The sequence below is a fragment of the Octopus sinensis genome, unplaced genomic scaffold (assembly GCF_006345805.1).
Source record: "Octopus sinensis unplaced genomic scaffold, ASM634580v1 Contig12743, whole genome shotgun sequence".
Classification (NCBI taxonomy): Eukaryota; Metazoa; Mollusca; class Cephalopoda; order Octopoda; family Octopodidae; genus Octopus; species Octopus sinensis.
Genome location: NW_021832719.1, coordinates 27,501 through 40,000, shown reverse-complemented (window position 1 = coordinate 40,000; position 12,500 = coordinate 27,501). Strand labels below are relative to the sequence as shown.

Sequence of the window (12,500 nt, the reverse complement as noted above, 5' to 3'; positions counted from 1 at the left end):
TTGACATTTTTCTTACCTTATATAAAACTTTGTTAAATTCTGGTTTTAGCTGGGGGAAAACAAGCATTTTCGTGAGCCAAATCTGTTTGACAAAGTATGTCTTGTTGGCTTATGTCAGCTTCATCATCACTATCGTCTGTTATGGCGGTCACTGTCGTCTGTTATATCGATCACTGTCGTCTGTTATGGCGATCACTATCGTCTGTTATAGCGATCTCTTCACTTTTTTATCAAAAAATTTAGGGTTACTTCCTTGAAATGAATCTGGAACTGGTTATTACATATGCTCAACGGGAAAGATCACCCGACTGAAGACTAACAGCATCCCCTTGACTTGCTATGAATAAACTCAGTTACCTGCAAATTCAAAGAGTCAGCCAGGGGTTAGCGAAGGAGATGACAAGGTGCTGATCTAAGGTTCAAGGGGAAAGAAGGTGAGGATATGTTGCGATATGTTTCAATGAAACAGACAGCATTCTCAACTAAAGGCGACCGACAACAGTTCAGTTAGTTCAGTTTCAACGAAATTTCTTGAAAAGAAAAAAAATGGAGAAATGTTTTTTTTTTTACTTGTTTCAGTCATTTTGACTGCGGCCATGCTGGTGCACCGCCTTTAATCGAGCAACTCGACCCCGGGACTTATTCTTTGTAAGCCCAGTACTTATTCTATCGGTCTCTTTTGCCGAACCGCTAAGTAACGGGGAAGATAAACACACCAGCATCGGTTGTCAAGCAATGCTAGGGGGACAAACACAGACACATAAACACACACACGCATATATATATATATTACATATACATATATACGACAGGCTTCTTTCAGTTTCCGTCTACCAAATCCACTCACAAGGCTTTGGTCGGCCCGAGGCTATAGCAGAAGACACTTGCCCAAGATGCCACGCAGTGGGACTGAACCCGGAACCATGTGGTTGGTAAACAAGCTACTTACCACACAACCAAAAAAAAAATAAAAATAAAGAAACAGCGGATCTTTTCACTTTGACCGGCACATTTAAAAAATAGTTCTTTGTAACTAAACACCTTTAAACTTAGTATACTAGAAGAATGTGTTACATAAAACATCTTTTATTGAAAAGATCCGAAACAGCATGCCTTAAAATCGGTTTCGGTTTTACTCATCATAATATAAAACCGGTTTCGAGGCCTAGTACCAGTGAATTGGATGTTTCACACACCCTTTTGAAGGAATTTTTCCCTTTGTTTGTTACCTAATTATATATATATATATACAGGAGTGGCTAAGTGGTAAGTAGCTTGTTTACCAACCACATGGTTGCGGGTTCAGTCTCACTGCGTGGCACCTAGGGCAAGTGTCTTCTGCTATAGCCCCGGGCCGACCAAAGCCTTGTGAGTGGATTTGGTAGACGGAAACTGAAAGAAGCCCGTCGTATATATATATATATGTATGTGTGTATGTTTGTGTCTGTGTTTGTCCCCCTAGCATTGCTTGACAACCGATGCTGGTGTGTTTACGTCCCCGTCACTTAGCGGTTCGGCAAAAGAGACCGATAGAATAAGTACTGGGCTTACTAAAAAAATAAGTCCTGGGGTCGATTTGCTCGACTAAAGGCGGTGCTCCAGCATGGCCGCAGTCAAATAACTGAAACAAGTAACATAAAAAAAAAAAATATATATATATAGTAAGGGCACTAATGAGTAGCGCTACACGCTAGAAATAGACGCCAAATGACTCTAAGAACTACATTATTTTCCACATTAGCACGCAAGGGGAAAGGAACAATGTGGTAAGTAATGTAGTTCTTAGAGCCATTTAACATCTATTTCTAGGTTCGAAATTTTGGGTGAGGAGGCCAGTCGATTAGATCGACCCCCCAGTACGCGACTGGTACTTAATTTATCGACCCCGAAAGGATGAAAGGCAAAGTCGACCTCGGCAGAATTTGAAGTGTTGTGACAAGCCTTGCTAAATGGCAGTTTAGGCATTGAATCAATTTTGCACTCCAAGGGAGATAACTCTTCATATACAAAGTTCTGCAGTGTTTCAGAATTTTCACAATTTAATCACCCTTAAGTGTGGAGAACAGTTTTATCAGGAGAATATTCACGTTTAAGTATGGTATAAAACAGAAGTATTACCTCTCGATATTAATACTGCACCTTCGCTATTATATATCAGTGCTAGAATAATCAGGATATTTTATTTCACAGTTAAAGGGTAAAATCATCTCTAGTACATAACTGGTACTTATATAAATCAACTAGCAGTATCACCCGGTGTTGCTCGGGTTTGTTTAGACCGTTTAGAATTGGAATTTTTGAAAAGTAAAAAATTTTGCATTATGTAGCTTGTTATTCTCTTTAAGTGAATATTTTTCTGGTTGAAATACACCGAAAAGTGGCGACACAGCAGTAAAAAAAAATCGTAAAAAATAGGGATTTTCATAGAAAAGAAAGCACCTTTTTGATGTAAATAATTTTTGGTGTTAACATGGTCCGATTTGAATTTTTTCTTCTACGGAAGGAATAGCAAGCCTTCTTCTATCATACTCTCAATTTTGGTTAACTTGCGCCGCAGGGTCTGGGAGGAGATAGTGTTAGTTGAAGGCTACCAAACCTGCCATACACAGACAACTTCAGCTTTATATATATAGAGATGAGTGAACGACGAGGTAGTCTTTGTCTTCTGTTATAATTCCATTCACGTCTAGGTTGTTTTATAGGAAAATAAACCCTTTAACTGCAGAAATCAGATATATTTCCACTCCAAATATCATTTCCCTTAATCACAGAGAGCAGTTTTATATACCAACTTACCTTTTCTTGAGAAATGTATTTGAAACCATTTTCATGTTTATTGAGGAAATGCTACTTGCAGAAAATATCATTTTTAGTTTTTTGGTAGATTTTTTCACGCTAAGAGTTGCTGAAGCATGGAACAAACTGCCGGCATCAGTTGTTGGTTGTCCAAGCACTGCATCCTTCAAAACTTCCATGTTTCCTGAGATTCGCCAACACTACACCTGATTTTCTCTCCTCCATACACACGCAAGCATGTATCTGACTCATACACTGTTCACTTCCCAGACATTTGTACATTACTGCATACACTTTATACGCACGTTTTGATAAGTTGTGGTACACCTGAGCACTGTATACAATAATTTCATTATTATTATTATTAAAATAATTAAATTTTCTTTCGGAAACATTTTTTCACGCTAAGAGTTGCTGAAGAATGGAACAAACTGCCGGCATCAGTTGTTAGTTGTCAGAGCACTGCATCCTTCAAAACTTCCATGCTTTCTGAGATTCGCCAACACTACACCTGAATTTCTCCCCTCCATACACACACAAGCATGTATCTGACTTATATACTGTTCACTTCCCAGACATTTGTACATTACTGCATATACTTTATACGCACTTTTTGTCAAGTTGTGGTGCACCTGAGCACTGTATACAATAATTTCATTATTATTATATATGTTTAACATCATTACTGAAATAACCATGAAAATTAATCTCACAGTTAAATGGGTTAATGAGGTTTTTTTTTATATACAATACACAGGTGTACCCTACAGCTTCTTGAAAAAGGGTTAAAAAGGGCACAGAAAGCAGGAATAAATTGATGAAAGCATGTGACTGGGGGAGGCTGATGATTTATTTCTGATTAGAAGGTCCCCTTTCTTATAAGGATTTTAAAGTTTGTTTCATGCAGATTTGTGTCCTTGTTCAACCGATATTTAATCTATGGCTATCCTGTCTTTGCAGCTGATGTATTTAGCTGGTATATGCATCAGAGTACCAAAAGCACAAGTTCTGATAGGCTGGATATGTCCCAAGGGTCACAGACAACAGGTGGACCCATGCATTTGCCTTCTTGATTTGTAATGGCATTTACCTGGAAGGGGTTAAGCAGGCTCCTATAGAGTTAACCTTGTCATGGGACAAAGCAGTCCATGCATGTCTGTCGGCAGCCAATTCTTCAGCATGTTGAAGCCATTCTTAGTTCCAGTAACGAATGCCAAAAGGCTCGAGGGTCAGAAACGAGCTCCAAATCTGCTTTGACTGTTGCAAGCCAAGTCTTCAGCTGACTACCTCTCCACTTGTGGAGGCGCAATGGCCCAGTGGTTAGGGCAGCGGACTCGCGGTTTCGATTCCCAGACCGGGCGTTGTGTTTATTGAGCGAACACACCTAAAAAGCTCCACGAGGCTCCGGCAGGGGATGGTGGTGATCCCTGCTGTACTCTTTCACCACAACTTTCTCTCACTCTTACTTCCTGTTTCTGTTGTACCTGTATTTCAAAGGGCTGGCCTTGTCACTCTCTGTGTCATGCTGAATATCCCCGAGAACTACATTAAGGGTACACGTGTCTGTGGAGTGCTCAGCCACTTACACGTTAATTTCACGAGCAGGCTGTTCCGTTGATTCGGATCAACCGGAACCCTCGTCGTCGTAACCGACGGAGTGCTTCCACCTCTCCACTTACACCAATCCAGGAGGAAGATCTGGTGCTGTTGCCTTCCAGTTGAGTTCGTCAGGGGGGCGCCACAATGCATGACCAAACCACAATAGTTTCCTCATCAGAATAATTCCCTCAAGAAGTGAGAGACTGCAGTGAACATTTTTCTGGTTGAAATACACCGAAAAGTGGCGACACAGCAGTAAAAAAATCGTAAAAAATAGGGATTTTCATAGAAAAAAAGCACCTTTTTGATGTAAATATTCATCTAAGCCTTCATCTATCATACTCTCAATTTTGGTCAACTTGTGCCGCAAGGTCTCGGAGGAGATAGTGTTAGTTGAAGGCTACCAAACCTGCCATACACAGACTTCAGCTTTATATATATACTAGCAATATCGCCCGGCGTTGCTCGGGTTTGTTTCGACCCTTTAGAATTGGAATTTTTGAAAAGAAAAAAATTTGCATTATGTAGCTTGTTATTCTCTTTAAGTGAACATTTTTCTGGTTGAAATACACCGAAAAATGGTGACACAGCAGTCAAAAAATTGTAAAAAAATAGGGATTTTCATAGAAAAAAAAAGCACCTTTTTGATGTAAATAATTTTTGGTGTTAACATGGTCTGATTTGAATTTTTTCTTCTACGGAAGGAAGAGCAAACCTTCTTCTATCATACTCTCAATTTTGGTCAACTTGTGCCGCAAGGTCTCGGAGGAGATAGTGTTAGTTGAAGGCTACCAAACCTGCCATACACAGACTTCAGCTTTATATATATATACTAGCAATATCGCCCGGCGTTGCTCGGGTTTGTTTCGACCCTTTAGAATTGGAATTTTTGAAAAGAAAAAAATTTGCATTATGTAGCTTGTTATTCTCTTTAAGTGAACATTTTTCTGGTTGAAATACACCGAAAAATGGTGACACAGCAGTCAAAAAATAGGGATTTTCATAGAAAAAAAGCACCTTTTTGATATAAATATTTTTTGGTGTTAACATGGTCCGATTTGAATTTTATCTCCTACAGAATGAAGAGCAAGCCTTCTTCTATCATACTCTCAATTTTGGTCAACTTGCGCTGCAGGGTCTCGGAGGAGATAGTGTTAGTTGAAGGCTACCAAAATTGCAGAGTGGAATCAAAGAGATTGGAAAAGGCCACTTGGAAAACATCCATGGTGACCGGAAGATGATTTGGTCAAGCAATTTGTGTCAATATGGAAAGTAATGGTGCAATCAAGACAAAATTGGAAGTGCATTGTGACTAGTGGTAGGAGTGACTGTGTGGTAAGTAGCTTGTTTACCAACCACATGGTTCCAGGTCCAGTCCTGCTGCGTGGCACCTTGGGCAAGTGTCTTCTACTACTAAAGCCTTGGGCCGACCAAAGCCTTGTGAGTGGATTTGGTAGACTGAAACTGAAAGAAGCCCGTCGTATATATGTATATATATATATATATATATATGTGTGTGTGTGTGTGTGTGTGTCTGTTCCCCTAGCATTGCTTGACAACCGATGCTGGTGTGTTTATGTCCCTGTTACTTAGCAGTTCGGCAAAGAGACCGATAGAATAAGTACTGGGCTTACAAAATAATAAGTCCCGTGGTTGAGTTGCTCAATTAACGGTGGTGCTCCAGCATGGCAGCAGTCAAATGACTGAAACAAGTAAAAGAGTAAAGAGTATAATAGTATCTGATAGCCTTGCTGATACTGTGATGTATCTGTTTATAAGACGGACGGATGGATAATATTTCAAATTTTCTTGGAGGTGAAGTGACCACGTAAAACCACCTTTGTTGTCTTGAGTGTGATGTGGTCACTGTTGGCAATAATGTTGACGTGTGGCTACGTTATTCTTGGTGATAAAGATTCTATGCATTTTCTGTAAAAATTGGATACAGGGTTTCAATGCTACTTTTAAGAATGCAGCATATTAAACCGTATAATTTACCAAAAAAAGTGAAAATATAGTAACATGACAACAAAAGTATCCCATGGTAAGGCAGTTTTATGATAAAAAAACAACAAAACATGGTAATCAAAGTTAGTGTATTACACCAGGAGAAAAAAGAATATTAACATTTCGAGCAAGGAGCCCCTTGTCATGATCAAAAAAAAAAAATATACAGAAGACATAAAATGAAAAATTTTTATATATGTTACTGACATATGATATGCATTGATCTGGACAGACCATGTCCACCTCGTCCCATCACTAATGTAACAGTGTTTGATCTCTCACATTATATATATATATATAATTTCTTTACTGCCCACAAAGGGCTAAACAGAGAGGGGACAAACAAGGACAGACAAAGGGATTAAGTCGATTACATCGACTCCAGTGCGAAACTGGTACTTTATTTATCGACCCCGAAAGGATGAAAGGCAAAGTCGACCTTGGTGGAATTTGAACTCAGAACGTAACGGCAGACGAAATACAGCTACGCATTTCACCCGGCATGCTAACGTTTCTGCCAGCTCGCCGCCTTTATATATATATATATATATATGTCTCTCGTGTCAGTTCACGATGTCTACCTTTCTGGTCTCTGTGGTTGAAGAGGAGACAACCATTCTAAAATGACTGTATCCAACAGTCTGGTTAGGTGGCGCTGTGGGCTGAATAAGTGTATCTACAATTTGTCTAAAGCAAGAAATTTTCTCCATCACAAAATACAATGAATGGCTTTCTTAAGGGTTCAAATACATTTAAAAGGTAACAAATTTGTATCCATCATTTAGAATCCATTTTCTATACTGGCATTGGTTAACACATTGAGTGCCATGGGGAAATATGTAAATCAGTCCCCTGTGCCACATGTGATTTTTTTTGAAATTCATGTAATGTTTCAGTTGTATATAATACAGTTCATTTTTCAGTGAGGAAACATGTATACAATATACATACATGCAGCACGTTTGTAAAGTGCCGTTTATACATATATTGTATACATGGCACTCAATGTGTTAAATGGTCTGTGTGGGACTGCTAAGCTATACCAGACCCCAGTCCAATTGTGGCTTGGTTTCTACAGCTGGATGCCCTTCTTAACCCTTTAGCGTTCAAATTAATATGTCATAAGTAATGCTTATTCATTTACCTTTTTAAAAAATTAATCTGGTATTATCTTGTAGCTTCAAGATTTGAAAGATGTAATTGTTTATTTTTAGAATGACATTGCAGGGTAGGTGTGAAATATTGGTTCTGACCAGTTTGAGCATAAAATGAGTAGAATATTCGGGCCGGATATAGCCGGTTTAAACACTAAAGTGTTAATGCCTATTTCTTTACTACCCACAAGGGGCTAAACAAAGAGGGGACGAACAAGGACAGACAAATGGATTAAGTTGATTATATCAACCCCAGTGCGTAACTGGTACTTAATTTATCGACCCCGAAAGGATGAAAGGCAAAGTCGACCTCGGCAGAATTTGAATTCAGAACGTAACGGCAGATGAAATACGGCTACGCATTTCGCCCGGCGTGCTAAAGTTTCTGCAAGCTCGCCACGCTTCCTAATGCCAACATCTCCAAGAGTGTAGTGGGTGCCTTTTACACGTCACCAGCATATTCCACGACTATGATATCACTTGGCTCAACGAGTCTTCTGAAGCACAGCAAAACACCAAAGGTCTCAATCATTTGTCATCACCTCCGTGAAACCCAAAATCTGAAGATCATGTTTTACCCCCCTTGTCCCATGTCTTCCAGGGTCTACCTCTCCCACAGAATTCCTCACATATATATACACCTTACTTGGAAGCAAATGCTGATAACAGGAAGGGCATCCAGTCATAGAAATGTTTCCTCAACAAATTCCATCCGACCCATGCAAGCATGGAAAAGTGGATCCTAAGTGATTACAATGACAGCAGAATGAGCTTGGTTATAAATGATGGACAGGAAGTAAATAGGAGTATGTGGTTTCTAAGAGAGGAGAGTGTAACAAGAAGGGACACTAACTCTGATTAATTCTGTTGTGTTCTTTTTTTTCTTCTTTTCTATCACACACTTGTCTATGTACACCTGGGTTCTCTAGGTTCTGGGTTGCCTATGACAGCTGGAGTTGGTCACATTATTAAAGTAACATGTGGTAAGTACTAAGTTACATGGCTCAGTGGTTAGAACACCAGGCTCATAATCACGAGGTTGTGAGTTCGAATCCTGGACCGGGCTGCTTGTTGCACCTGGGTTCTCTAGGTTCTGGGTTGCCTATGACAGCTGGAGTAGGTCACATTATTAAAGTAACATGTGGTAAGTACTAAGTTACATGGCTCAGTGGTTAGAACACCAGGCTCATAATCACGAGGTTGTGAGTTCGAATCCTGGACCGGGCTGCTTGTTGCACCTGGGTTCTCTAGGTTCTGGGTTGCCTATGACAGCTGGAGTAGGTCACATTATTAAAGTAACATGTGGTAAGTACTAAGTTACATGGCTCAGTGGTTAGAACACCAGGCTCATAATCACGAGGTTGTGAGTTCGAATCCTGGACCGGGCTGCTTGTTGCACCTGGGTTCTCTAGGTTCTGGGTTGCCTATGACAGCTGGAGTAGGTCACATTATTAAAGTAACATGTGGTAAGTACTAAGTTACATGGCTCAGTGGTTAGAACACCAGGCTCATAATCACGAGGTTGTGAGTTCGAATCCTGGACCGGGCTGCTTGTTGCACCTGGGTTCTCTAGGTTCTGGGTTGCCTATGACAGCTGGAGTAGGTCACATTATTAAAGTAACATGTGGTAAGTACTAAGTTACATGGCTCAGTGGTTAGAACACCAGGCTCATAATCACGAGGTTGTGAGTTCGAATCCTGGACCGGGCTGCTTGTTGCACCTGGGTTCTCTAGGTTCTGGGTTGCCTATGACAGCCGGAGTTGGTCACATTATTAAAGTAACATGTGGTAAGTACTAAGTTATAAGTCAACAGGTACATGTGGAGACACATGGCTCAGTGGTTAGAACAACGGGCTCATAATCATGAGGTTGTGAGTTCGAATCCCGGACCGGGCTGCATGTTGTGTTATTGAGCAAGACACTTTGTTTCACATTGCTTCCGGTTCACTCAGCTGTAGTAATGAGTTGTGATTTCACTGGTGCCAAGTTGTATCGGCCCCTTTGCCTTTCCCTTGGATAACATCAATGGTGTCAAGAGGGGAGGCTGGTATGCATGGGTGACTGCTGGTCTCCCATAAACAACCTTGCCTGGACTTATGCCCTGGAGGGGATACTTCCTAGGTGCAATCTGATGGTTAGTCATGACCAAAGTGGGTGAGAGGTGGGGGGTTACAGTTGTATGTCAGAGAACAGTATCTTACCAGTAAAGAGTCTGAGAATACAGTAATGTCTAACAGTAAATTAAAATGGCAGACAGAGTACAGTACCATTCCTATTACCCAGCTTCCAGAAAAATCCATTTTGTATAGATGACCCTCTCATAGCTACATGTTTATTTGTGTGATTTTATTATAATTTTCATTTATAATCATGTTTAAAAGGCCAGTAGAAATGTTGGATCTTTTTGGTTTGACCGGCAGTTTTTAAAAATAATTTCTAGGTAACTAAACACTTTTAAACTTCGTATACTGGTAGAACCGCTAAGTTACGGGGACACAAACACACCAGCATCGGTTGCCAAGCGATGTTGGGTGGGGGGGAACACAGACACACACATAAGTATATACATACATATGTACGACGGGCTTCTTTCAGTTTCCGTCTACCAAATCCACTCACAAGGCTTTGGTCAGCCCGAGGCTATAGTAGAAGACACTTGCCCAAAGTGCCATGCAGTGGGACTGAACCCGGAACCATGTGGTTGGTAAACAAGCTACTTACCACACAGCCACTTTTCTTCATTTAATTTCCATCCTATAAAACATCTTACTGTATGCATGGTATCATATAATACATTTTAAAGAATTTTAAGTGGATTAAATAAATATCAAACTCAGCTTTAGAAATGAATTAATTCAAACCTGTTAATTACAATTTAGTTAATTACTTTTCATAGTTTATTTTATATATTAAGCAAAAATTTACACAGTCTTCAGATAATACGAAAATCTAGAAATCCAGTCCCCAGTTTGCTAGATATTTGATCCTATAATATATAAATAAATAAATGCGCCCTTTTAAAGCCTAGTCAGGCTCATGGCCCCAGTTTCCCGGTATCTATGGCATATGTGTTCCCCAGCTGGACGGGACGCCAGTCCATCGCAGCGTTACTCATTTTTGCCAGCTGAGTGGACTGGAGCAACGTGAAATGAAGTGTCTTGCTCAAGAACACAACGCGTCACCCGGTCCAGGAATCGAAACCACAATCTTACGATCATGATGCTGACACCCTAACCACTAAACCACGTGCCTCCACGATCCAATAATGTAGAAAGTTATAAGTCGGATAGTACAGTAATGTGTTGGAGAGTACAGAAGTACAGTAGTTTGTCAGAGAATATAGAGTACAGTCTAGTAATGTGTGTTGGTGAGGACAATGCAGTATCAGTCAAAACTCAAGTTACTATAAACAACATTTACATGTCAAAACTTGTTGAAGTTGATATTAAATAATAATAACAATGATAATAATAATTAATGGAAACAAAATGAGGGTTTTCTATGTTTTAGTTTGAAAACAAAGAAAAGGAGGAATTATTGCAAAAAAAAAAAGAAAAGAAAAAATACATTTAAAAAGTCTATTTAACAATGGTATTAGCAGACATTCCTTTGTTACCACTGAGAATGACATAAGGAGTTCTTTCTTGTTTCTGTTTTTCTTGTAGAAGAGTCAAAGTATTAAGGGGGGTGTCTGTGGAACTCATCTGTTTCATCAATTGTTCTTCTTCTAATTTCTTCATGCGTTTCTCTGTCTTTTTCTTGCCAGGCCCCTTGCCGTGGAAGCGATGAGAGAGCTGACGAAACGCTTCTTTCTCGTTTAGCAATCGTCCGGAATCGTCGGCGTATTCTAACCGAACGTCCGGCTTGTACCCTTCTTTCTCTTTGAAGTCTACCAACATCCCCGTGTAACGGTCCCTCTTGCGGTACTTCTCGTCGAGGTCGTCGTAACGCTTGTCCTCGATGGAATAATGAATAGCTTCGAGGCCACTGTGTTTGGGACCACTGGGCATTCGCTTGCCCTGGTTCTCCAGGTAGCCCTTTTTCTGCGCCACTTGTAAAGCTGCTGCAAGCCCCATATTTATAGCTGGTTCTTCATCCAAAACTGCGTTTTCCTCTTTCACAATATTAACAGGTTTAGTATCAATATCCACCTCGTTCCACTGACTCGACAAATCCTCTTCGTCTTGGATTTTTTTCTTACGCTCCATCAATTCTAATTCTAAATCCAAGAAGGCGTCGCGTTCTTCATCGCGATTGCCAGCTAAACCATAAGTTGGAATGTCACCTAAAGCACGACAAAATTCCGACGTAGCATTTAAAATAATGTCACTTTTTTTCATGTCAGCATCGAACGCATTGGAACCCAACGACTGAGTGTGGTGCAATGTTTTGGCAATTTCATCAGGAACGGCACGTTCCCTCCGTTGTTTTAACTTTCGCACTTTATCTAAAGTGGAGTAAAGTTCATTCATTGCATCGTCTTCATCTACGACATGACTGTTATAGATGTCGCTGTCATCGTGTCCCAGGATGGTCGTTTCTTCCGGCTGTTGTTGATCTACGTCCATATCCTCCACCTCTACTCTTGGAGAAACCGACTCTTTAGCATCTTCCGAAGGGTTCTCAGTTTTTACTTTCATTTTCCGGTTTCCAAGGTCGTTACCATTCCTGGCATCGCCAACCTCGCCAGACATGTTCAATAAATCGTCTGGTTTCAATGTTTTCTTGCGGATTTTCCTCTTCACCTTTTTCACCTTGTTAAATTTCGCCGATTCTACTTCCTCGTTAGTGTAATATTCCCTGGCGAGGGTTGACAACTGCACAAGGCTTTGGCTCTGTTGTTTTAATTCCTTACGAATTCTTTCAAGATCTCGCTCAGCCGACGGAACATATTTACCACCGGATCCAAGTTCAAAAGATGTAATTTTCTTACCATAAATTTC

General features: G+C 40.3%; 1 protein-coding gene and 1 long non-coding RNA gene across 2 annotated transcripts in view; both read right to left on the bottom strand.

Moving 5' to 3' along the window:
* Positions 1-8,440: 8,440 nt before the first annotated feature.
* Positions 8,441-9,499, bottom strand: LOC115229470. Its single transcript, XR_004997320.1, has 2 exons — positions 9,278-9,499; positions 8,441-8,472 (listed from the first exon to the last, which is right to left on the bottom strand). It is a non-coding gene; the product is annotated as an uncharacterized LOC115229470 (long non-coding RNA).
* Positions 9,500-11,048: 1,549 nt separating this feature from the next.
* Positions 11,049-12,500, bottom strand: part of LOC115229468 (U4/U6.U5 tri-snRNP-associated protein 1-like) — a 2,477-nt gene continuing 1,025 nt past the window's right edge. The window contains exon 1 of the mRNA XM_029799811.2: positions 11,049-12,500. This exon is cut by the window's right edge and continues 1,025 nt beyond it. Coding sequence (XP_029655671.1) covers positions 11,136-12,500 — 1,365 coding nt within the window. The 3' untranslated portion in view covers positions 11,049-11,135.